The sequence below is a fragment of the Lissotriton helveticus genome, chromosome 8 (genome assembly GCF_964261635.1).
Source record: "Lissotriton helveticus chromosome 8, aLisHel1.1, whole genome shotgun sequence".
Taxonomy (NCBI): Eukaryota; Metazoa; Chordata; class Amphibia; order Caudata; family Salamandridae; genus Lissotriton; species Lissotriton helveticus.
Genome location: NC_136069.1, coordinates 1,459,792,281 through 1,459,816,174, shown reverse-complemented (window position 1 = coordinate 1,459,816,174; position 23,894 = coordinate 1,459,792,281). Strand labels below are relative to the sequence as shown.

The 23,894-nt window shown below is 43.1% G+C and overlaps 1 protein-coding gene and 1 non-coding gene across 2 annotated transcripts; both read left to right on the top strand.

The window, feature by feature from the left end:
• Nucleotides 1-1,995: 1,995 nt before the first annotated feature.
• Nucleotides 1,996-4,392, top strand: LOC144773909 (E3 SUMO-protein ligase KIAA1586-like). Its single transcript, XM_078658974.1, is given in 1 exon segment — nucleotides 1,996-4,392. A coding segment is annotated over 1 exon segment (2,397 nt).
• A 12,067-nt stretch (nucleotides 4,393-16,459) lies between these two features.
• Nucleotides 16,460-16,578, top strand: LOC144774394 (5S ribosomal RNA). The gene has a single exon (XR_013600231.1). It is a non-coding gene; the product is annotated as a 5S ribosomal RNA (ribosomal RNA).
• Nucleotides 16,579-23,894: the final 7,316 nt, after the last annotated feature.

The window sequence follows — 23,894 nt, the reverse complement described above, 5'->3', positions numbered from 1 at the left end:
TTGAGCAATGTTTTTAAGTTTTTAGGACACCAAGGTTTTGGTAAAAATGTACTGTATTTTGCTCCGGAGACAAAATATTTCTCTAGTGTAGCCTGCAACTAAACTGTAGTCCAAATTATCTGGAGTATTTTAGGACTTTGTTTCTCACTCCCAAATGTCATTACATTGAAGTTTACGTTTTCAAATGTGTAACTTTAATGTGGTAAATAAGTCTGCACAGGTGCTCAAGTCCGAACATAGATGTAAAGTTAACCCTCATTGATACAGACCTAATAGCTGTTGCAGGAAGCTCAATAAAGAACCCCTGCCAGCCAGCACAGCATCTCTGGGAGAGGCTTGAGTTGAGATAGCTTGCAGTTTAACTCTCTTAGCATTTACCACAGGCCTACATGCTGCCTGCAAAGTGCCCTTGAGGCCTTACGTAACCCAAGGCACGGGTCTGCTTACTGGATCATCTGGGTAAGTCCGTTTTCCCCATTTCGAAGAATGCCAGCTCACCTCGCCAGCCCATTCCTGAGATTGCCTTAAGTTAAAGTGCCAAGCCCTGGAGGTACCTGTACCAAAGTAAACATACCGAATGTTACGGCGGGCGTAGGGTCCCTATACAACTTCTCTTCCTCATAGGGCTCACTTTGCTTGAAAGACCTATGTCAAGCCATCTTGAATCGTTACAGCTGTTTCGTTGAGCTACTATGCCAGTATGCCTACATACATATCATTAACAAATAACAACTACCAATGTCTGGTAGCTATTCAACTGTCCAAAGCATCAGCTGATATGCAGGAATTCTACCACAGCACTGGAGAGAGCAGGAAGTTGAGGTACTTGGGGTGGTGAGTTTAGTATTGTGGAAAGCTTTGGTTCATACAGTTGAGCACACCAACACCACGCAACAAGCAGTGGGCTTCTAAATGATCTACTGCAACATACCACACACTCACCACCTCTGCCGGAATGAGCAAGGCTCATTTGGTATGTTTCTCCTTAGTGTATGTTTGGGTTTTTCACAATCTTATGACTTCTTCAGTGATGTAACATTGAGGGCAGCACCAACACTCTAGAAATTGTTCCAGCACCACTGGCTTGGGTGCCTTTCTTTGACATTTTCATGCTTTGTCGCTTGAGTGCCTTTGTGTGATGTTTCTATGCTTTCTGGCCTGGTTGGTTGACTTTGTATGACGTTTCCATCATTTCTTTCCGGGGTGCCTTTGTGTGATGTTTCCACGATGTCTGGCCTGAGGCTGGGTGCCTTTGTCTGACGTTTCCATGATTTCTAGCCTGGGTGCCTTTGTCTGACGTTTCTATGATTTCTGGCCTGGGTGCCTTTGTCTGACATTTCCAAGTTGTCTGAGTACTTAAGTGTGAGATTACTATGCTTTCTGGCCTTGGTGGCTATGCAGGTCCTCATTTAGGTATACAATTTACTATGCTTTGAAAGTTGATACAGCTAAATATGTTGTGCACCATTTTAGTTTTTCTTTTAAAAAAATGTTCTTGAGGGGAGAAAGACCCCCATGCAAACATCTCTAGCAGTCATTAAGCTTGCTTGCTATGCACTGTATGGGGGCTGGTAACAAAACTTGCCAGGGCTGCTTTGGGTTCCCATTCTGGCCTTGAGTGTCAATTAATGAATACTTTTTGTGAATCACAGTGTGTAACTAACTTTGCACACTTCCACCTTACCCTGCTTTAGTTGTCATACTACAGGAAGCCAACGCTTAAAAGTGAGGCAAACTTTAAAGACTTTGTGCCTCTTTTCAGTGAGTGCTGCAGGGCAGGCGTATGTATTGGAAAATGTCTGAATTTGGGTGGGCAAAGTAAGATCCATTTGGATTATACTTGTAGTCAGTTGTAGATGGTAATATATGTGCAGATGCATAAATTTCTTTGGAGCAAACTGCAAAAAAAAATAATTGTGCATGTAATTACTTAGATGAATTGACATCACACTTCGCACATGTCTAGCATGTTTTATTTCACTTTGCTTCCCTAGAATGTCACACAGTGGGCAGAAGAAGATTTCAAGCTACTTCACAAAATTTAAGCCCAAAGATGATGGGGAGCCTACTAATAAAGTAGCTAAAAAAGACCATGTACTTACGCTGGATGAAGGGAACAACACAGAAGATGAAGTGCAAGAGAAGGCACTAGATGAGAGGGACACCACTACTAGCAGCAGCGTTATCACACCTACAGAAGAAAAGACACAAGATAGTCCTCTCCGAGATGACCAGCATCATGCTGTGGAGATTGCTACTGAGACAGAGGAAACTCCAAGCACTAGCAAACAATTTGACACATTATCGCTGAAACCACATTCAGACAGAGTTTTTAGGAAAGGCATTCTTCCTAAAGGTTGGAAACATGATCAAAAGATATATTTCCAACGCAATCATCCGTGGTTAATTGTTAAAGGCCCTAACCTTGGCTGTTCTGTGTGTCGCCAAGTCCGTGATCTTCGTGCTGAGAAATCCAGGGGAATGAAATTGTCCAAAGAATGGACTGACTCTACTGTGAAGGCATATGGCACAAATCTAAAACAACAGCAAAAATCATTGAGAAAAAAGATTGGAGAACATGCACAAAGCAAGGCTCATGTTGCAACTCTAAAAATCTTAGAAAATGCAAAAAAAGATTCTTTATTGCAAGTAACTGCAAAAGCTCAATCTTTACAAATGTCATCAACATCCAGAATATTCCGTGTAGCTTATAAGGAAGCAAAGCGGAACAGGCCAGCGTATGGTTTTGAAACAGAGATAGACTGCCACCAGTTAAATGGACTGGATATGGGTCGAATTTTACACTCCAATGTAGCTTGCTCAAACATACAACGCCACATATCCTCAGAAATGAAGAGGAAGATATTTGCTCAAATTATTGAACTTTCCCCAAAAATAAGTATTTTACTAGATGAAGGCACTGCGTTAAATAGGAAAAGTTCTTTAATTGTGTACATGCGAATGCAGCTACCTGGCATGGACTCCCCAGCTAATATTTTTGTTGACCTCATTGAGCTGAGTGATTTGTCAGCTGACGGCATAGTAAGCAGTTTACTGTCTGCTCTAAAAAAAGATCCTATTAATATAAGTGAGGACTTTCTCTCCAAATGCCTGGTTTCAGTTGCCTGTGATGGAGCTTCAGTGATGTTTGGCCGTCATAGTGGTGTTGTAAAGAGGTTGCAAGAAAAAATCTCTCCCAATATTGTAGCCTGGCACTGCTCAGCACATCGCCTGGAACTTGCCGTTCATGATGTCATGAAAGATATTGGCACTACAAATCACTTCAAAAACGTACTCGACAAGCTATATTCTCTGTTTGCCACATCTGTTAAAAACCGTTTGGAGCTAAAGGAGTGTGCAGAAGTTCTTGACATTCAGCTCTGCAGAATAGGTAGAGTGTTAGATACTCGTTGGGTTGCATCAAGCTTTAGAACAGTAGAAGCTGTTTGGAATGCTTATCCTGCTCTCTACAAGCATTTTACTAGTGCAGCTGTTGATACTTCCCGTGACAGTTCCAATCGAAATATGTACACCGGCCTAGGAAGGCGATTATCATCTATCCAGTTTGTTGCTAATCTTGGCCTCATGTATGATGCTCTTCAGGAGTTATCAGAGTTATCACTCGAGTTACAGAAACGTGATTCTACAATCATTGATGCCCATCGGGCTATTTGTCGGCAAATAGCAGTGTTTGAGGCAATGGTAGACAGGCAAGGGAAGCATTTCTTACAGTGTAAAAAGGCAATGGAAGAAAATATATTCCAGGGTGTGATGCTGCACAAAGGAAAGACCACTGACAAAATCATTGAACAGGGACAGTTTTTTCGTAGCCTTGCAGAAAATCTGAGAAATCGTTTGTTGTCTACAGGTGGTACTAATTCTGCTGACAAAAAGGCTGACTATGATACACTGATTAACGAAGTGAAAGTTTTATACAAACAGTACTGGCCTGATGAGCTACCTGTTCTTTATGGTGAAAGTGACATTGAGTCTCTGTGTAAAAGATTCAACATTGCCAGCCGAGAAACCATACGTGCCTACAGAGAGTATAAGGAATCTGGAGGAAAAGAAATTAAAAGGCAGTTCAAGGAGCTTTTGATGGCTTTGCACACTATTGCTATCAGTACTGCAGAATGTTAGCGGGGCTTTTCTCAAATGAATCTTATTTGCACATCTACAAGAGCATCATTGCTGACTGAAACAATATCTTCTTTAATGTTTTTAAATCTTGTTGGTCCACCATTTAAGAGATTCAATCCAATCCCGTATGTTCAGTCATGGCTTGCAAAAGGACGGCGAGCAGCTGATGACACTAGGAGTAAAGCAAGGAAAGAGGAGGACTTGGAATGCACAAGTGATTTAGACTGTGTGTGGGCTTTCCTAGAAAAATAGATGCTAGCCCAGTCCAACTGAAAAATGGGTCATTGCAATGTTTTAAAAAAGTTAGGCTTTACTGGACTTTTGGGGAAATTTAATTGTTGTGTACTTTATATAGGTTATTTATTTGATTGACAGTGTCAATTTATTTAATATTTTCTTATAGTTGTCTCTTGGTTTGGATGTTATATTTATTATATTTTATCTAATTTATTTTGTTTTTATAAGACTTACCTTGCTTTTTCATTTTAGAACATATTTATTTGTATTTATATGTTTTATGTTACATTATTTTGTCTTTATATGTTTAGATTTTGTATGGCACTGACTATGGCCATTTTGCACTAATAGCTATGACTTGCAATACTGTGAAATTCAAACTGCCTCGTCATTACCTATTCCTTTGCCCTAGGTAGCTCTAGGTCCTTTTGGTGGAGATTACATTTTTCTGAGCTTTATAGTAAGATACAAATCTTTAATTAAAAAGTCATATTTGGAATATATGCCTCTTTTCTAATCTGTTGTGTCTGTGTGATACCGAACTGCATAGTTCCATATTTTATTTAACTAATCTGTGTCTAATAAATGCACATATAGCCCCCAGAGGACTAAGCTATAGCAACAAGCCCACTTTGTAATCCTCTTTTTTCAATTGTTTCTCTAACAAAATACTCTAGTGTACTGAATAACCACATACCCCTTCGGCAACTGGAAGTGCCATGACTGACTAATTCAAGTACATTGCATGATGTTATTCACTTTCTCCGTTTAGTGTGTTTTAACAACATTTTGGTTTATTTTGGCAGATAAGCTATGTAAAAGTTGTACCTTAGAACTCATAGACTGTTAAAAATGGCATACCCTACCCCAGTATTGTCCTTTCACCAAATCAGCACATACAGCACTGAAATTGTCCCTTTTCAATGCATTAGTGATTTTAGCTAATTTATTCCAAAATTGTGCTTTAAATGCACTTTTGAGTTAATCTTTTTCAAAATGTTCACAGGGCAAGGGACCCTCCTATCAAAACCTTACTATGAGGAAGGCTCCCTTGCTGAAATTCGGATCAGCCAGATATATATTACCTCTGACTTTTAGCAGAGCCAGTTGAAAATGTGGGTGGAGCTAATATAGTAAGTGGGTGGAGCCAGTGGATGAAGTGGGCGGAGCCGTAGAAAAGTAGGTGTGGCCTCTGCCAAACATTTGAGCACCTGCACTTCATATTTTACAAATTAAGCACTGATCATATCGTTCCTCACCGGAAGAACACAGAGAGTCTGCCTCCCCCCTTTCAAATCAGAGGCCACCGAAGTCATCTGCGGCGTTCCACAAGGATCATCACTCAGTCCCACCCTCTTCAACGTATACATGAGTCCCCTCGCACCCATCGCGCGCCAACACAACCTCAACATCATCTCCTATGCAGACGACACCCAGCTGATCCTCTCCCTCACAAAAGATCCAAACACCGCCAAAACCAACCTACACGAAGGAATGAAAGAAGTAGCCGAGTGGATGAAGAACAGCCGTTTAAAACTAAACTCGGACAAAACAGAAGTCCTCATCTTAGGACCATCCCCCTCTGCCTGGGACGACTCATGGTGGCCACCGGCCCTCGGAACCGCACCCATACCTACGGACCACGCACGTAACCTGGGCTTCATCCTCGACTCCTCCCTCTCGATGACCAGACAAGTCAACGCCGTCTCATCATCTTGCTTCAACATCCTACGAATGCTCAAAATAATCTTCCGCTGGATCCCCACCGAAACAAGAAAGACGGTCACCCACGCACTGGTCACAAGCCGACTTGATTACGGCAACACCCTTTACGCCGGAACCACGGCCAAACTACAGAAAAAAGTCCAACGCATCCAAAACGCCTCAGCCAGACTCATATTGGACATCCCTCGGCAAGCCCACATTTCCGACCACCTGAAAGACCTACATTGGCTCCCTGTCAACAAGAGAACTACGTTCCGTCTCCTCACCCACGCACACAAAGCCCTCTACGACCTAGGACCCGAATGCCTCAACACGCGTCTATCCTTCTACACCCCCTCCCGCCAACTACGGTCGTCCAATCAAGCCCTCGCTGCAATTCCGCGCATCCACAGATCCACCATTGGGGGAAGATCCTTCTCCTACTTAGCGGCTAAGACCTGGAACTCTCTCCCCTCCCACCTCCGCCTCACTCAAAACCACCTCGCTTTCAGGAAGCAACTAAAAACCTGGATATTCGATAAGTAAATTCATCTCCCTCCCACAAGCGCCTTGAGACCCACTGGGTGAGTAGTGCGCTATACAAATTATTGAACTTGAACTTGAACTTATGCTATGCTTATCTACACAGCTATGTACCTTGACCAAATGCATATATGTGTACATATATTACAAAGGGGTAATCCTTAACATGTAGTTATAGTTAGAACAGCCTTTTTATAGAAAGAGCATTTTTTGCTTTTCTAATAACTTTGTTGCTGTTTGAAGACTTTTTACAAAACTATCCAAATCCACCTCAGCTCCTTCCTGGAGAGTTTCGGGGTGATTTGTCAAGTGCGGCCAGAGAAAATAAGGGGGGTTTAAATATCACAATTTTCCATGCAATTTCCTTAGGGATTTGTGAACAGTCTTACTGCCAAGGCAGCTGAACTAAATTACACCAAATTTGGCAGAAAAATAAATCTTTACCCAATAGCATGCTTTTTGGGATTTGGATTAATTCAATTCAGTGAATTTTGAGAAATGTATAGATATTGGGACCATTAGGCTGAAATTCCAAAATTCAAGCCACCTGATTGGCTGAGGGAGCTTTTTCAGAGTGAGGGGGGCTAAAGTTAAAACCAAAAACATTGAATATGTTGCGGACCCATGAGGCCTTGGTGGGGCCAGGAAAAAAAGGCAGGGTCTTGTCTTTTATTAAATTACCACCAGGGTGGACCAGAGCAGAAAGCGTGACAAGCATTTATATTTTAATAGGAGAGAAGGGCGTGAGCCACCCCCCCCCCACGTACCAATTTATACCACCCTTTTAATGAATGCTGACTACTCCATGCCAATAGTTAACACCTACTGGCATGAATCAGCCGAATGTATCCAAAAACTCATGTACTACCAACTGGATATTATAGAAAATATTTGTAAAAGGTCATCTGTTGTTTCACAAAGTTGTGAAAAAAAATCGTGTTTTACTAGTTGGGTGGAATGTTTCTGTGATTTCCATGTTTTCTGGCTCAGCTGGCTGCTGGATTGCAACATATTGTTATATGTGATGTTTCGTTGGAATACGTGGGCTGTGGCTTATTTGGAAGATTGAAAGAGAAGCTGGTTCCGGTTTGGTAGGTCTGTCTCTCTGCCTTTTGTTTATTATGCCCTGCAGTTCATCCCACCCACCTTTTCCGTTTCATGCACAGCACCGAGAGAAAGGTGATACCTGTCAGATCCAAGGAGGCCGGGAGGAACTCTATTGTGTAAGAGATTCTCAGGGTTCTGTTTTCACAGCCTAGAAAGAAGAAAATGTGGGTTGCTAAGGAACAGCTCTAGTATGAGAACAACTTTGCAGAGCAGCAGACATTAAATCACCAACAATCCGTCGTACACTAGGGGGTGGTGCTGCCTTGGAACACAAGTACAAAACCCGATTCGTGAAAGATAGGTTTACGCAGCTCTGGCAGGTGCGTGCGTGCGTGCGTATGTACGTAACAGGTTAACCTCCTTGCAGATAATGAACACAGATGAGAGGAAACAAAGCCTCAGGCTCTTCGAACCACTTCCGGTTTACCTGGAAAACTTTTTTTTTTCAAAGTTGCTCAAGTCTTTTAGTTCCTTCTTATTGATGTTCAGATGTCTGTGGGTCCAGTTCCTTCTCGTTGTTAAATTTCTTCAACATTTTGTGTATTTCAACCGTTCTCTCAGCACATGGCTATTTACTGTTTCTTATAACTTTTGTGTTTAGACTTCGTAATGTAGGTTTGCTTTTATAAGACTTCTAACCTCATTAGCTAAGTTTGAGTTTGACCCAATTTTCAGGCAAATTGCCCTCTTCTTGGGTAGTTTGCTCACACAATTTCCTCTGGCTAATACCTAGAGGAATTTGCACAGTCAAAAAAGTGCACCAAGGGGAGTACAGTGCGGTAAGACTGGCCAAAATAATGTTTCTGTAGATTCTATCCCATGGTAGAAGAAACTAGTGCAAACAGCAACCCAATCCCATTTGGTAATACTGTTTGGTAATGGTATTTCCTATCTGCCACATTTTAGCGCCGATTTCACCAAATAAAATAGCAATGACGGGCATGGTAAAATGTAGTTGGATCCTTTTTTATTGAAAATTGAACCGCGTGTATGTTCTAGCATTACAAGTATCTCAGAATACAGTTCATGACGACTTACTTTTCAGTCAGTTAAAAAAATTATGTGGTAACATATTTCCTAACATTTTTCTTCTGTGCCTTTCCTACTGAATACTTCTTCTTTTTGGAGCTCTTCCGAGGACTGTAGAAGTGCAGGTTTCAACTCAGTTACATTTTCACAGCAAAGTATCTCATTACCTGTCAGTTAAGCCTTTTCAGAATAGTAAACACAAAACTTTGTGCTTGCGCAGCGTTTGTGCTCGGGGCGTGTTTGAGCCACGCCCGAATAGCACAAGCCACCTCTTGCACACGAGTAAGGGGGGAGGGAACAGGCCGATAAACTTGTTAAAACAAAACCGGAACTGTTTCTGCTGAGAAAGGTTAAGTTGTTTTTACACTGTGTTGACTATGGCATGATATACCTCTTAGAATGTCCCTGATTCTTGCGTGAGTGGCAATGAGCGACTACGCCATTCCCCAATTTCACTCTATAAAAGTCCCAAATGTTGGTAGGTAGTCACTCTCTCACTTCTTCACACAGAGTTCAAAATTTGCGAACATACGTGACAAGAATTTTCAATTCTATTAAGGACAAGGAGGCGAGGATTATGCTATCTCATTTCTTTATTAGAAATGCCCAGCAGCCAATAAAACAGTAAAAAACTACAGTACCCCTGAACACCAGGGTAACAACCATAGAGACCATAGTATAAAAGGTCAGGTAGACAGTCTCTCTTCCTCTTTCTTTGGTGAGGAAACAGTTCAGAGTAAAACAGGAAATCCAAAACGCAGAACAGCAGGAAAGAAGTCATCGACTGCAGCAGAAGTCCAAAGCGAACGAAGATGCAGGTAAACATAGAACACTGGAACCAGAAGACCATCGAAAGGCGAGAGAAGCCAGGTGTAACAGAAAACCTCTACTTCGGGTCAGAACCTGAAAAGAGACATAGAGCCGTAATACACATCCAGTGCATATGTTGTAAGTAGAAATAAGGGGGGGGGGAAGAAAAACAAGGGATTTAAAGAAATCCATATGCAAATAGTCAAACATGTTCATAGTAGCAGTATATGCAGAAAACAAAACAACGGGTGGGATAATCCTCGCCTCCTTGTCCTTAATAGAATTGAAAATTCTTGTCACGTATGTTCGCAAATTTTGAATTCTATGACAGGACAGGAGGCTCCGATTATGCTTGTTTAAAGCTGATCCACCACAACAGAAGCAATATGATCAATAGGTTTGAAATAAAACGTTTTGAACAGTGAATCAGAAGACCAATTCGCGGCCTTCATAATGTCAAGTAAAGAGACACCCATTGTGAATGCTTTAGAAGCCATCGCCCCACGTGCAGAATGTGCACCAAAAATGGAAACATCAATGCCAACCTCTGACATGAGCCATCTAACCCAGCGACCTAAAGTAGCTGGGGTAACAGGGCGAAAAGGTTTCTGCAAAGCAATCAACAATTGTCCTTGCATATCTGAACATAAAGAAGCAGTACTTACTTCATATGTCTTGACACATTGAACAACACATAGTTTGGGATGAGAAGGAAAAGAAGGATAAGTAACCGAGGTAATATTCATTTTGGTACGCCTGGAAAGGAGAAATGTGACACCTTCTGGCGTAAAAATGCGTCCCGCCAGATCCAAAGCGCGGACATCAGAGACCCGTTTGCAGGAGACTAGACATAACAACATAGTCAGTTTGGCTGACAGCTGCTTACGGGATAACAATGAATTAGGAGGCCAAGCCTCTAGAAATTTTAACACAACGGAAACATCCCATAAAGCGACATACTTAGGACATGGAGGATTCGCCAGATGGATACCCTTCAGCAACTTGGCAATAAGAGGATGCTCACCCGCAGGCTTACCAGCAATATGAATATGGCCCACCGAAATGGCGGAACGGAAATTGTTGACAGTCCGATAGGCCAACCCGGAGGAAGCAAGAGAAGCCAAAAAATTAATGATCATGGAGACATCCGCCGAAGCGGGATCAACTTCCCGTTTACCACACCAGTCACACCATCGCTTCCAGGAACCTCTGTAGAGTTTGTGGGTATTGGGCGACCAGGCTTCACTGATAAATTTGGAAGCGTCGCTAGAAAGGCCCAGGATCGTCCAACGATCCCCGAAATCCGCCATGCCAGCAGATGAAGATTGCCTGATAGAATCAGGGGATGCCGATCGCCGAGAGGATCCAGCAAGAGATTCCACTTCTGGGGAAGAAGGAGCGGCACTGCACAACACAACTCCAGGAGAACTGGGAACCACGCTTGAGCCCGCCCCAGAGGAGCAATCAGAATCAATTCTGACCGATAACGTTTCGTGCACGCCAAGAATCTGGGAATCATCATGAACGGGGGAAAGGCATAGCATAGACCCGATGGCCAAGTCTGCAGAAAAGCTTCCGTGGCCAGGGCTGCCGGATCCGGCCTCCAACTGAAGAACAGCGGAAGTTGAGTGTTGAGGCGAGAGGCGAACAGGTCGATCTGACACTTGCCCCAGATCCGGAGGAGAGAACGCAAAAACGTGAGGATGAAGCGTCCAATCGCTGAAGTCCCGAAGATGACGCTAATTCCAATCCGCAATCTGATTGTTGTGGCCGGGAAGATATTCTGCAATAACAGTGATCTTCTGTTGCAGACAAAAATGCCAAAAATCTTTGGCTATCTCCGCCAAAATCTTGGACTTCGTTCCGCCCAACTTGTTGACATAGCGAACTGCCGAAATGTTGTCCATGCGGAGAAGAATGCAGCAATTGGACTGAAGAGGGGAGAAACAACAGATCGCAAACAACCCTGCCAGGAGTTCTAGGCAATTGATGTGGGGAGACCATTGACCTCCCGTCGAGACAGGACCGCACCGGGCTCCCCAACCCCACTGGCTGGCATCAGATTCTATCACTATTTCCCGCGATGCACCGAACAGGGCTCGTCCATTCCAGGCATCCATGTGGTCTAACCACCATTGCATCTCCCACCTCGCTTCCTCCGACAGAGGAATCAGATCGGAATAGCGAAGGCCTTTTTGGAGATGACGAATCTTCAAACGCTGAAGTGCCCTGTAATGCAGGGGACCCGGGAAGATCGCCTGAATGGAGGATGCTAACAGACCTACATCTCGTGCTAACGATCTAAATGACACAGTCTGTTTGGAAATAACCAAAGTCAACTCCCTCTTGATGTACCGAATCTTCTGAATGGGCAAGAGAAGTAGACACGAAAGTGAATTGACCGTGAAGCCCAGAAATTCTATAACTTGAGATGGAGTCAAGACAGATTTCTGAATGTTCACCAGAAACCCCAGAGACTGCAAGAGGTTGATAGACCACTCCAGATGAGTGAAGAGTTTGAGAGGGCAATCTGCCATGAGCAGAATGTCGTCCAAGTAAATAATCAGGCGAACACCCAAGCGCGCAAGCATTCCACGACAGGCCTCAGAAGTTTTGTGAAGCACCAGGGTGCTGACGAGAGGCCGAACGGTAGAACCTTGTACTCGAATTAAGTCCCCTGCCAATGGAATTGCAGGAACCGATGATGAGGACCGTAGATGGGAATTGACAATTACGCGTCTTTGAGATCTAGAGGAACCATCCAATCGCCCTCTTGAAGAAGGTCGCGCAACAGATGGATACCCTCCTTCTTGAAATGCCTGTAAACGACCCCTCCGTTGAAGTCCTTCAGATTGAGAACCAGGCGGGATCCACCCCCTTTCTTCTCGACAAGAAACACCGTGCTGACGAACCCCTTGGGATGACAGACGGTCGGAATTATTGCCCCCTTTTTGAGGAGTGATTGTATTTCCGCCGAAATGAACTCCTGATCTTGAAGGGAGAAGCACAGAGGCATGGGAGGGTGGGTCTGATGTTGGGGCTGGTAAAACTCGATTCTGTAACTGTGAACAGTTTCCAGTACCCATGCATCGTTGGAGATTAGACGCCAATTGTTTAGAAAAGATTGTATCCTGCCCCCCAGAACCACATCGCAAGCAGGAATCAGGCTCACCTGAAGTGTTGGAATCCTGGTAGCCACCTTGGTTTCCTCCGGAACGTCCTTTCCTATACTGTCCTCTCCCTTTGCGAGAGGGGTAGAAATTTGACCGGGTATGGTATCCTGCATGTTGACCACCGCCTCTTTGGGACTGGTATCCCCTTTGGGAAGATTGTTGAGAGCCACGGCCGAACGAGCGTCCCCTGTTTCGTCCGGCCTTGGCAAAAACCGGACGAAACGCTCGCCGCAGCGAAGCCTGAGCCTTATCCAGGCCACTGAAGGTGGCCACAAATTTGGTGAGTTCCTTCAAAAAGGGCTGACCAATTAACAGACCATGAGCAGCAGGACCAGATTCTGAGGAGGAGAGCTCTGCCAACTTCGGATCCAGTTTAAGAAGAATAGACCGGCGTCTCTCACATGAAATTGCACAGTTGGCATTACCCAACTGGCAAATAGCTCTTTGCGCCCATTCAATAAGTTCATCTGGGTCCACCAGAGCCGCAGATTCCTTTGCCAGGAACCCAAGATCCAGAATTTTCGTGAGAGGACCCAATAAATCAAGCACCTTGTCTTGACAGAAACGCCAAGATCTGTCCAGACCCTTCTTCGGGTCTTTGGCGTATTTCCTGAGATCGGTGACCATCGTGGGGTCAACCTCAGGAGTTTCCGCCAAATGGTCAGCAAGATCCGGCCGAGGGCATTCGGACCGAAGTCGCGCCCTAACATCCTTTTCAAAAGGTTGGCGGATGTGCGTGTGGACATACTCTGTCACCGCAGGGGAGGGAAGCCAGGAGGTGGAATGAGGATGGATAATATCTGCAGGATCAAAAGTTAGCACAGGAGGATGGGTAGGCGCATTCATGAAATGTTCCTTACACACCTTCTTCCTAGGGGGAGGATCATCATGATCAGAGGAAGTAGAAGACTTGGTATCGTCGGTATTAGAAGGAGGAGGGGCTGCTGAAGCAGCTCCGACAGTGGATTTGGGTTTGCCTGAGGCCAAACTTTTGGCCAATTTCTGAAAATCATATGTATGCGGATTAACAGGGGACTTAGAGGACTTGCGGGAGGCAGGCAACCAGCCCTGCTGCTGCGCATACTGAGTCAAGTGGCGGTTTAAGGGGTTAATGGCACGCACAAGTGCTTTGTTCACAGAGTGTTGCACACCCTGATCCAAGGCCTCAACTAAGTCATGCTCCAAAGAGCCAGAGGCGTCCTCGTCATCAAAGTATTCATCGTCATCATAATACTCTTCCATGGTCACACAGCGTGTAACAGTAGTAGCCCACCTGATGACTGTAAATAACTGTGGCCAAAGGCACAATGCAGGGGGAGTGACAAAAACCCCAACAGCAAGCCAGCAGCACAGGCAAAACCTGCACACAGAAAAAATATATTTGTAAAGTGGAGGGAGGGCTTGCTGCTAAATCAAAAAAGAAGGCACTCTAGGCAAAGCCTATGATTATTGATACAGCCCAATGCCAGTCAGTGTGCAAAAGGCGTAAATTGGGGTGAATAATTGTGAGGCAGTGGGCAATGGCGCATCAATCGACCTTTTCAAGCTTCTGACGCCCTGAATACACGGAAATAGGCCGAGAATAGCCGCCGCGCGTGCGCGGTAACGGCAGCCCCACAACAATGCAAATGGAGCTCGCGCACCTCGCGCACGAGTCTCCAGCACCCCGGTCTCCCGCTCCACAACTGCAAAGACGCAGGCACAAAGTGCCCCGTCCTAAAGGAGGTGAACACACGCCCCCAGCTCCGGCGCAGACAAAGCGGCAATCAAACAATACACGGCAATGACGAGCCGAAAACAAACGAACACAGCGCGTGAAAGTCGCGAGTGAGCCACAACTCTAAGTGCGAAGCAAACAAAGCACGTAAGTCACAATAGACATAAATAAAAATGCAATGCAATAGGTAATAGGAGAAAAACACTTAACTGGCTGTGGAGCAGCAAAGAAATAGGAAGAGAGACTGTCTACCTGACCTTTTATACTATGGTCTCTATGGTTGTTACCCTGGTGTTCATGGGTACTGTAGTTTTTACTGTTTTATTGGCTGCTGGGCATTTCTAATAAAGAAATGAGATAGCATAATCTGAGCCTCCTGTCCTGTCATAGAATTCATTCACACATCCACTGATTAATTCCACTAGTCAAAGGCAGCCTCCCTTCAGTCTGCCAGAAAACATGCCTCATTCTTGGTGTCTGCTTGTAAATATTGCCATTGTAAGCAGTGCCATCTTAATGCATGGACAAACTGGGCAGTTGCCCAGGGGCCCGACGAGCGTAGGGGCCCCATGCAGACCAGAATTTAGCAATAATTTTCAGTTAAATATTTTTATTCCTGTGAGTGGTTGTATAGGCAGGGCTCAGTGCACTACTTTGCCCGGGGCCTATAATGCTATTAAGGCGTCTCTGACGCTTACACAGCTTGTTAAACGTTCCTAGCATGTTCTAAGTTCTGTTGTGCCTGTTGCAAATTGACTTTAAATTTACTAAGGAAACAGACAATGGGGCATATAGGGCAATGCGCCACAGGAACATCACTTTTAGCGACGTTCCTGTGGCGCAATACCCTGCTCCATATTTATAAAGTGGTGTTAAGCCACTTTTTATGGCTTAACGCCGCGTTGTAAATATGGTACCCTTTCATGCAAGTATCTGAGTGAAAGGGGCATGCAATGAGTTTTGCTGTGGGTGTTCCACCGCAACCCCCATTGCTTTTTGACTCTGCTCCAGATTTACAAGAATGTGTAAATCTGAGGCAGTGCCAAAAACAAGTGCAAGAGCAGGCATTAGAATGGCAAAACAAGGAGAAATACTTTTATTTCTCTTCGTTTTTGCTTTTTCTATGTGTGCTGCAAGAGCAAAATGCCACAAATGATTGTTTATGTGCAGGGAGGTGTCCCTTCCTGCACCTAAACAATAATTTCCTACAATGCACAGCACAACCCTGCATTTTGGAAATGTCGGAGCTTGGCGCTGCCAATTTTTGCGCAGCTCCACACTCTGACATTTCTTTGTACATATGCCCCAATGTGTCTCCACCTTCTACCATGAACTGGCTTTGAGCAGCTGAAATCTTCATGGGAAACAGAGATAATTAATAATTCCAGGCCTGCCAATCAGAACTAATGGATCACTTTTAACGAGGGCAATAACATTTTGGATGCGTCATTGCTGCGCCCACCATGAAACCATCTTTTTCTTTGGCATCCCCGGAGACAGTAAGTCTGCCTGCATTTTTTTGATTCCCACCACATAGTTCACATTGTAGTTTATGATGCCTAGTCACCACAGGACTCTACAAAAAGAAACATCAATCATAAAAACCTCCAACAGAAGACATTAGACAGAAAACAGAACATATATTCAACACAGCAAAGATATGCCATAGTGTTGTATCCGCTTGACCACAACAGAGCTAACAGAAGACCTTATACAGAAGTTTGAACATGCATGTGACACAGGCCACATATGTAAAACAGTTGGCTACCTCCAAGCTCAAAACAATGCTTGTCTTCCTGACAATCCACACACCAGTACACTACAGAATACATGCTAGATCAGTTCTCTGGTACATGTGGAATTCAAGAGCAACTAGGCAGACTTTGTGACAAGTAGTACTGGTGTGTCTGAAGCCACAGACTTGCTCCTGCGGACATCCATAACCTTCCAAATCTAATTTTCTCAAGGGCACCATTTGTCGTTGGTTGTTCCACTTACATACTATAGCCATACCACTCTGAAAGCACCTGATCTCGTTTGATCTCAGAAGTTAAGCAGGGTTGGGCCTGGTTAGTACCTGGATGGGAGACCGCCTGGGAATATCAGGTGCTGTAGTCTGTTTTTTAGCACCTCGGTGTCTTCAGGCAACTGCTGCACTCTATGTCTTATTCATTCATTCATTTAAATTGTTCATTCACACATAATACATGCGGCACAATACACATGCTAAATAACTCCCAGTGCACTTGGTGAGGTCTCTGGCCAAACTCAATGATAACTCACTGACCCCTCAGTGATTAATATATTCTCAACAAAATCAGTGAGAACCATAAAATACGACTGACAATGACAGCAAAGCAACAAATCAGGCTCTCAACTTCAATTGATTCAACTTCAATTGAATTCAATGACATTTAGAGCAGAAGATGGCTGGGCTCCTGTAGCGCCACAAGGCCATACCAGTGGGAAGAAGTGCGCTATACAAAGAATTTTAACATAACATAAATGTATTTCTGTTAGTCTATGTACAGACACATAAAGCTAGCAGACACTGCAGACATTCCTTGTGCAGCTAACAAGGCTATCAAACGTTTGCAGACATTTCTAATAATGGACTCCACTCCACACACAGATCTGCCAGTCTTGAACCACAGAATACTTGGGTCCGCAGGTGCTACTGACTGACCTTGAATCAAATGAAATTGCCTTTTCACCTTCCTTATATTTCTGCGAAAATGCAATTCTAATACCTAAATTACCTGCATCAGTTGGTGCTGTACACTCCAATTTAGAATCCAATCCTTTCAGCAGAGTTGCATGGCAGTTTCACAATGTAGGAACTTCCTGGCACTGTTTGCTTCAATTAAACTGCACTCCTTTTCCCATCAATTTTCATAGAGGATGTGTGCAATTCTCTCCTGCGATGACCTGCTAATAATACATCTCTAACTTCCTCTTCTGTTTCTTGCACATGCTGGCAAAATGATCCCCATCCTGCAGTTATTACACAGCATCCTTATAACTGGACATGTCTAGCTGTTTGTGACATTGTGATAAGGGCCACAATGGTAGCATATAATGGCCTTTTCCATGGGTAGAAGGGCCCTTCAATTCCGCATTGACATGGCTGCCGCTACAGTAGTAGGCAATGGGCTCCTACACGCTTTGATATAACCTTCTTTGCAGCATTGTGATAGCTGCCACAACAGTAGCACATAGTGGCCTCAGTACAATATACAATCATAGTGGGGGTGGGACATCAGGGTAATGTAAATGGCTAGTGGCGTAACGCAAATTGATGAAGCCCCCCGCAACATATGATCGAAGGCCCCTGAGGCTCACAGTTTTTACTGATGTACTTTGGCCTTGTTGCTGAATGGGGGCCACATTGAAAGGCTGGGGGTTCCCTGGATGTTTGGGGCCCACTGCACCTCAGGGGGCTGTGTTATGCCCCTGGGAATAGCACTGGTTCCTCAATAGTCAACAACAGGAGTTGGGCTGTCAGAACACATTAACGGACCGCAAGGCCCTGCAGAACTCTCTGCCACATTAATACCTATTTTGGTGAAATGGTGGACTTGCTTGGTGTGTTTCAACATTGGTCCATATTGCCTTGCCCAGAAACGTTCAGAAGTTCTGCAAACAAATCTTCAAAACCAATCTCATCCCCGGAGGAGAAGGAATCCCTTGAGAAACGCGCCCATGCGTGGATAGTGCTAACAGTCACACCTCCCTTATACCACAGCAATACCTGGGCGAGGCCTTCAGCAGTAGGGTTAAGGCTAACTTTTTGGAACACCACCTAGGCATCCTCACTTCTAACGCGCACGCAGTGCCATGGTTAAGAGCAGGAGGAGAGCCCCATTCAGGCTGTGTGGTCTACCAAAGGAGGATGCAATTCACACCATTTGCAGGGCCACCGTAATCTTGAGCCACCGACGGCTCGGGCACTTTTGGAACCAGGCAAGGGAGCACTCCTGCAGACAAGCCATAATAACTTGCTTAAATGTTAGAGTTCTCCGAGTTATCTCCTGAACAGTAAAGTACCTGCAGGGGGTTGCCCAGGCACTAAAGTAAGCACCCGAATTGCCAGGACAGCTATGCCAGCCTCGAACACCTGCTCCCTAAGGCAACGAGGGTGCAGTTTCCTTTTAGTTACACCAAATATGGCCACTGGGTTAAGTCAACCCCAGTCTACTTTACTGCCATATAACATCTATTTTGCTCAAGTCATCCTCCTTGCACCAATAACTTTTTCTACCAATGGGACATACAAACCATTTGCACTGATAAACATCTATAGTAAGCCAACCACTTTTACTATCATTTTAAATACGCTTTGCACAAGTTCTCTCTCTGCTAAGCAGACCTGCCGGCGTCCTTAAGTAGGTTAACGACAATCATTTGTATACGACTGTCCCCTGCACCTTTGCACAATGAAAGACCAATAGCGTAGTCGACACACCGAATGGCCGGCAGGCAGCTCTTTGCACACTGCACAGAGAATGTCCCCTAACATCCCAGCTGGCAGAGTTGGACACTGAACACCCTCCCTTCCCTACCTGGCTTGGACGTTTTATCACTTTTAATGTACTTATTTATTTATTTATTTATTTACTCGTCTTTTCATGTAATGGTTTTAACTAACCGAACAATAAAGCTTACTTTGACTTTGGAACTGGTGCATTCACCTAAGGTGTGCAGATCTATTGGTATGAATACTTTAATCTGAGAAAGAGTTACAAAATTCCATCCATTTGTACAAATAGATTTCTTGGTACAATATTGTTATCATATATTCACATTCCCTGCTTGATTCATGTGAAAAAAAAGAATTGTGCTCATTTCTCCTAATTTCATCCTTTTTCATGATGACACCAGCTTAATATTAAACAATAGTACTTCCTCAAGGCTGAAATAACTCCTCTAGTAAGCTTTCCACTGGTATTTATGAGTTTCTTGCTATTCTGAAGAATAGCTTCTTTGCATAGAGGTGTGTTTCCTACAACACCTATGGTGTTGGTAGGGGAAGGGCACATGGCCCCCACTAGTTTGCATGGGTTCTGATTATGCAGCTGTCAATTAAATCCTGGTGAAGATTACTCTTGCGCCTGCTGTTAAGCCTTGAGGAAGCCATAGACTGTACTATATCTCACTGCGGAACTGTTGTCATCATGACAACAGATGACATTAGAAAGAAAAAAAACACAATACATCTGTTTTTATATTTAACCAGCCTGGAATGTCTATATATGAGAACAATACATATCTATGTACACTTAAGTCATGTTTCTCAATATCAAATGGTACATATGTACGAAGTAAAGGTAGTTATGTTGTCAATAGGTAGAGGGTTTAACCAGCATTTCAGGGGTTACTTTTATGTTGCTGCTTTTCAGGTTCAGACATGTCAGTTTCGAACTAAAGACACAACGAGCTGCTTACACAGCGATATTGTAAAGCACATCTTTCACTGTTGAAGTCAGATGCAGGATGTTAATGGCAGACTATGAAAGGCTTTACTATTTGTCTTTGGCGATTCATATACATTTGCAGATGTCTGTGCCCAGATGAAGAGGCAGAGAGCGATATCAATTCTATTTGTTTTTTATTCCCCTTTCACCGCTTCTATTGTTCGTTTCACATATCACACTGTATGTGGTCAGTAGTGGTTGTGGTGAGGGGTGGAGGAGTGTCTCGTTCCTATCGGATCCAGAGTATAAGGTTAGTACATTTTGACAGGTGCTGAACTTTGGACTACATTTTTTAAATCCACACTGATAGCTTCAACAGGCTGTATGCCAAGTAGCTGAAATGTGACGTTAGTTTGCCCATTTTTATGAAGGGAGATAGTCATGACACAGTGATTTCTTTAATCAGTGTTTTGGCAAAGATTTGGCTAAGAACTTTCTAATATTGTGGTGGGAGCTTTAGATAGGTGGGTGTTAACAACTCACATTCTCCCACTGAAACATGTAGGCTTTCAAGCTGACTAAACCGGTAAAAATCTATGGATCATATGTTTGCTGTAAACCATTAGCACAAACCTAGGTGTGAAGCAACAAAGCGCAAAACATTACATAAGATGTATGGAAATTAATATGTACATCAAGTGATGATTACATAAATACATTTTACACATATTACATTTCAAATTTTTTAGGCAGGGGGAGATTAGGTACTTTGTCCAGAATCACACAATGTTGAGACAAGCACCAAGGCAGGGATTCCAACCTGGGTCCCCAGGTTCCAAAGGCAATAGCTCTAGCCGCTAGGCCACAACTCCTATCACATGTACAGGCACATTAGCAGCATGTATTATGGATTTTAAATCCACATTTGATATGGTTGATAGAAATTTATTATGGATTAAATTATCCAAAAAAGGCATACTTTCCGTTTTAATTGCCTTACACTCTCAGACCGGGGCTTCTTTCTTCCAAATAGTGATGAATAGGTTATCCAATATACACGCGGATTCACTGTAGATATAACGGGTCTGATTCACACAGGTAACTTACACTTTAAGTAAGTTTACACTTTTGAGTGAGTTTACCTTTCGGTATTCACAACTTAACTTTTTTAGTACCATAGATTGACACTTACTTAGGGAAAGTCAGGAAATATTGCCAGTTTCCTGTTTCTTTAGTTCTCACCCCTATGGTGCTTATTTGATTTCAAGCAATCCCATATGAGGTCTTAGTGACTTATATTATCCCACAAACATCTTTTTTGAAAAGTTTGTTTTCCATACTCCTTTATTCAAAGTATTTCAATACCATAACAGTCCAATTTCATACTCTTGTTTTGAGAAAATACAGTCAACACATGTTTCTGGGCCATCCCCTTTCCCAGGGCTGCAGACAAAGATAAAGACAACTCTTTCATGAGCAAGTTTAAAAACATATAATATTCCTAAAAAGAATCTTCAAATTGAGTAGATCAATCAACATCAATACATCTAATGTGCACAACTGCGATTTATAGTGCACAATATACCAATTTCAATAAAGTCCATTCAAAATTTCCAAATAAACTAATCATTTTCTGTACTTAACCTGCTATTTCAAAATTAATGGGTTGTAAGATCAATCTTCATACTCTCGAATTTCTACTCCTTGGTGTCATCTTTTACGAACATTGGAACATCTCTCTCTCCCTCTCTCGCTCTCTCTCTCTCTCTCTCTCTCTCTGTATATATATATATATATATATATATATACACATACACACAATTTCCTTCTTCATATATGTCCCGCTCATTGGACTCCTAAACATCCTATTCTTCCCATGTGGCTGCTATCTTATCAACTCAGAATTAGTAAAAATGCATTTACAACTCACATTACTAAATCTGCATGTAATCATGAATCTTCATCGGACAACTCTTTCACTCCCCATATATAACACTGCATGAGAATTTAACAGGGTATATCGACTCAACTAAGTAAATTCATGTAGTATACTATTAACAAGAGTTCAATCACCAAATCTTGAGTCTGTATCAGCAGATAATGATTCCCAAATCAAATGGTATGTGGAATAGCGAAATACTGACCAATTAAAAATCTTCTCAATGCACCTGAAAGAAATAATGGTACCGTGTACAAACTACAGAGACTACCAAAACATCCTATTACAATCAAGTCTATATTCCTTCAGACTCACCAGGAACATGCAGATTTCTCAACATACAGCCCCGTAAAATGGTAACCAAGACATTTCCCCTCTTTATGCTGTTCTATATACCCACCAAAAATGCTAAACACGTGGTCTAACCCAAAAGTACCACCATTTTCTCCATAGGTATCACCAACAAAATGTGTGGGGAAAAAACTAACATCTTTCACCGCATTTAACTCATTAAAATAGAATTACTTCCATTCTACTGGATTGGATTTCCAAATTTGTACATCATATTTTAAATGTAATTTTTTGTATACTTTGAAACTGATATCCTTTTCAAAAGTTGCAGCAATATGAACAAATCACACTTTCAGTTATTATGCCAAAGCACTAGACCACTACGCTGTCATACGCACATTGATAAAACATTTATTCTAACTCAGCAATCGCTATTTTTAATAAAAGACAAACTCATATTGCTTGTGAGTACCGAGTCCTGCTCATATGCACACAGCACAATGGATGAGTCTCTATCTCTTTTTTAAATTCAGCACCATTACCCGGGCATGACAGTGGAAACCAAAACATGACCTCAGCCACCTGAAAGCTGGGTTTGGAACCCTAGTACTGGGTTTAGAATCCCAGTGCATCAAATCGTTCTATCGTTCCTCCAGACTGCAGTGCTGTCAGAGAATACACATAATCCTTGCTCAGAGGTCTTGTCTAGGGTAAATTATCTAACACTCCATCTTACAGATAATTTACCCTAGGCTAGACCACTGAGCAAGGGTGATGTGTATTCTCTCATGGGGCTGATTATTTTGAGTAACTAACATTTTGTAGTGACTTGCAAATTTGTAGTAAGTGCAGTACTACATGTGACCACCATTGGTACTGTAACAACCTTGCTTAGAAAATAATGAAGGTAGAGACTTACAAAAGTGTAAGTGTTAGACATGCCAGCCAAGGGTGGTCTTCCCCCAAACGTTTTGCCTTCCTCCTCTATTTTTGGCTGATCGTGTTTTTGCTTACCTTAGGGCCCTGCACACTTTATCACTGCTAACTAATTCTAAAGTGCACGTGTTCCCTTCCTAGAACATGGCAACATTGGCTTATCCCCATTTGGCATATTTAATCTACTTGTAAGTCTCTAGTAAAGTGGCAGGCACTACATGAGCGCAGGGCCTGTAAATTAAATGCTACCAGGTGGACTGCATCACTGATTGTACCACCCACTTAAGTAGCCCTTTAAATGTGTCTTAAACTTGCCATTGCAGCCTGCGTGTGCTGTTTTAAACTACAAGTTCGACCTAGCAAAATTAACCTTTTGTTAGGCCCCAACCTGCCTCTTAAATACATATGTCATCCCTAGGTAATCCCTGGACCGACCAGAGGGCAGGATGCAGTGTATTTAAAAAGTAGGACATGCAATTTTAAGTTCTACATGTCCTGGTAGTGAAAAGTAAATTCATTTTCACTACTGCATGGCCTAACCCTTCCAGAGGATAACATTGGAGTTACCTTACTATATTCAATAAGCTGTTATTTTTAAATAGAAACAGGTCACCAGTTCATGTTTGGTGTCTTGGGAATTGTAATGAAATATGCTAACTTATGGTAAAGGCGGATATCAAATTTTAGTTTTGAAAATGCCACTTTTAGAAAGTGGTTACCTGCCTTAGCCATTTAGTGCCTGTTGCCGAGTACCTGGGTCAAATGACTGGGAGTATCTGACAGTTGAGCTTTGCGTATTTCTCCTAGACACACAATAGGGAGCTTAGGTGGGCCTGGGTGAGCCATTGTAGGAA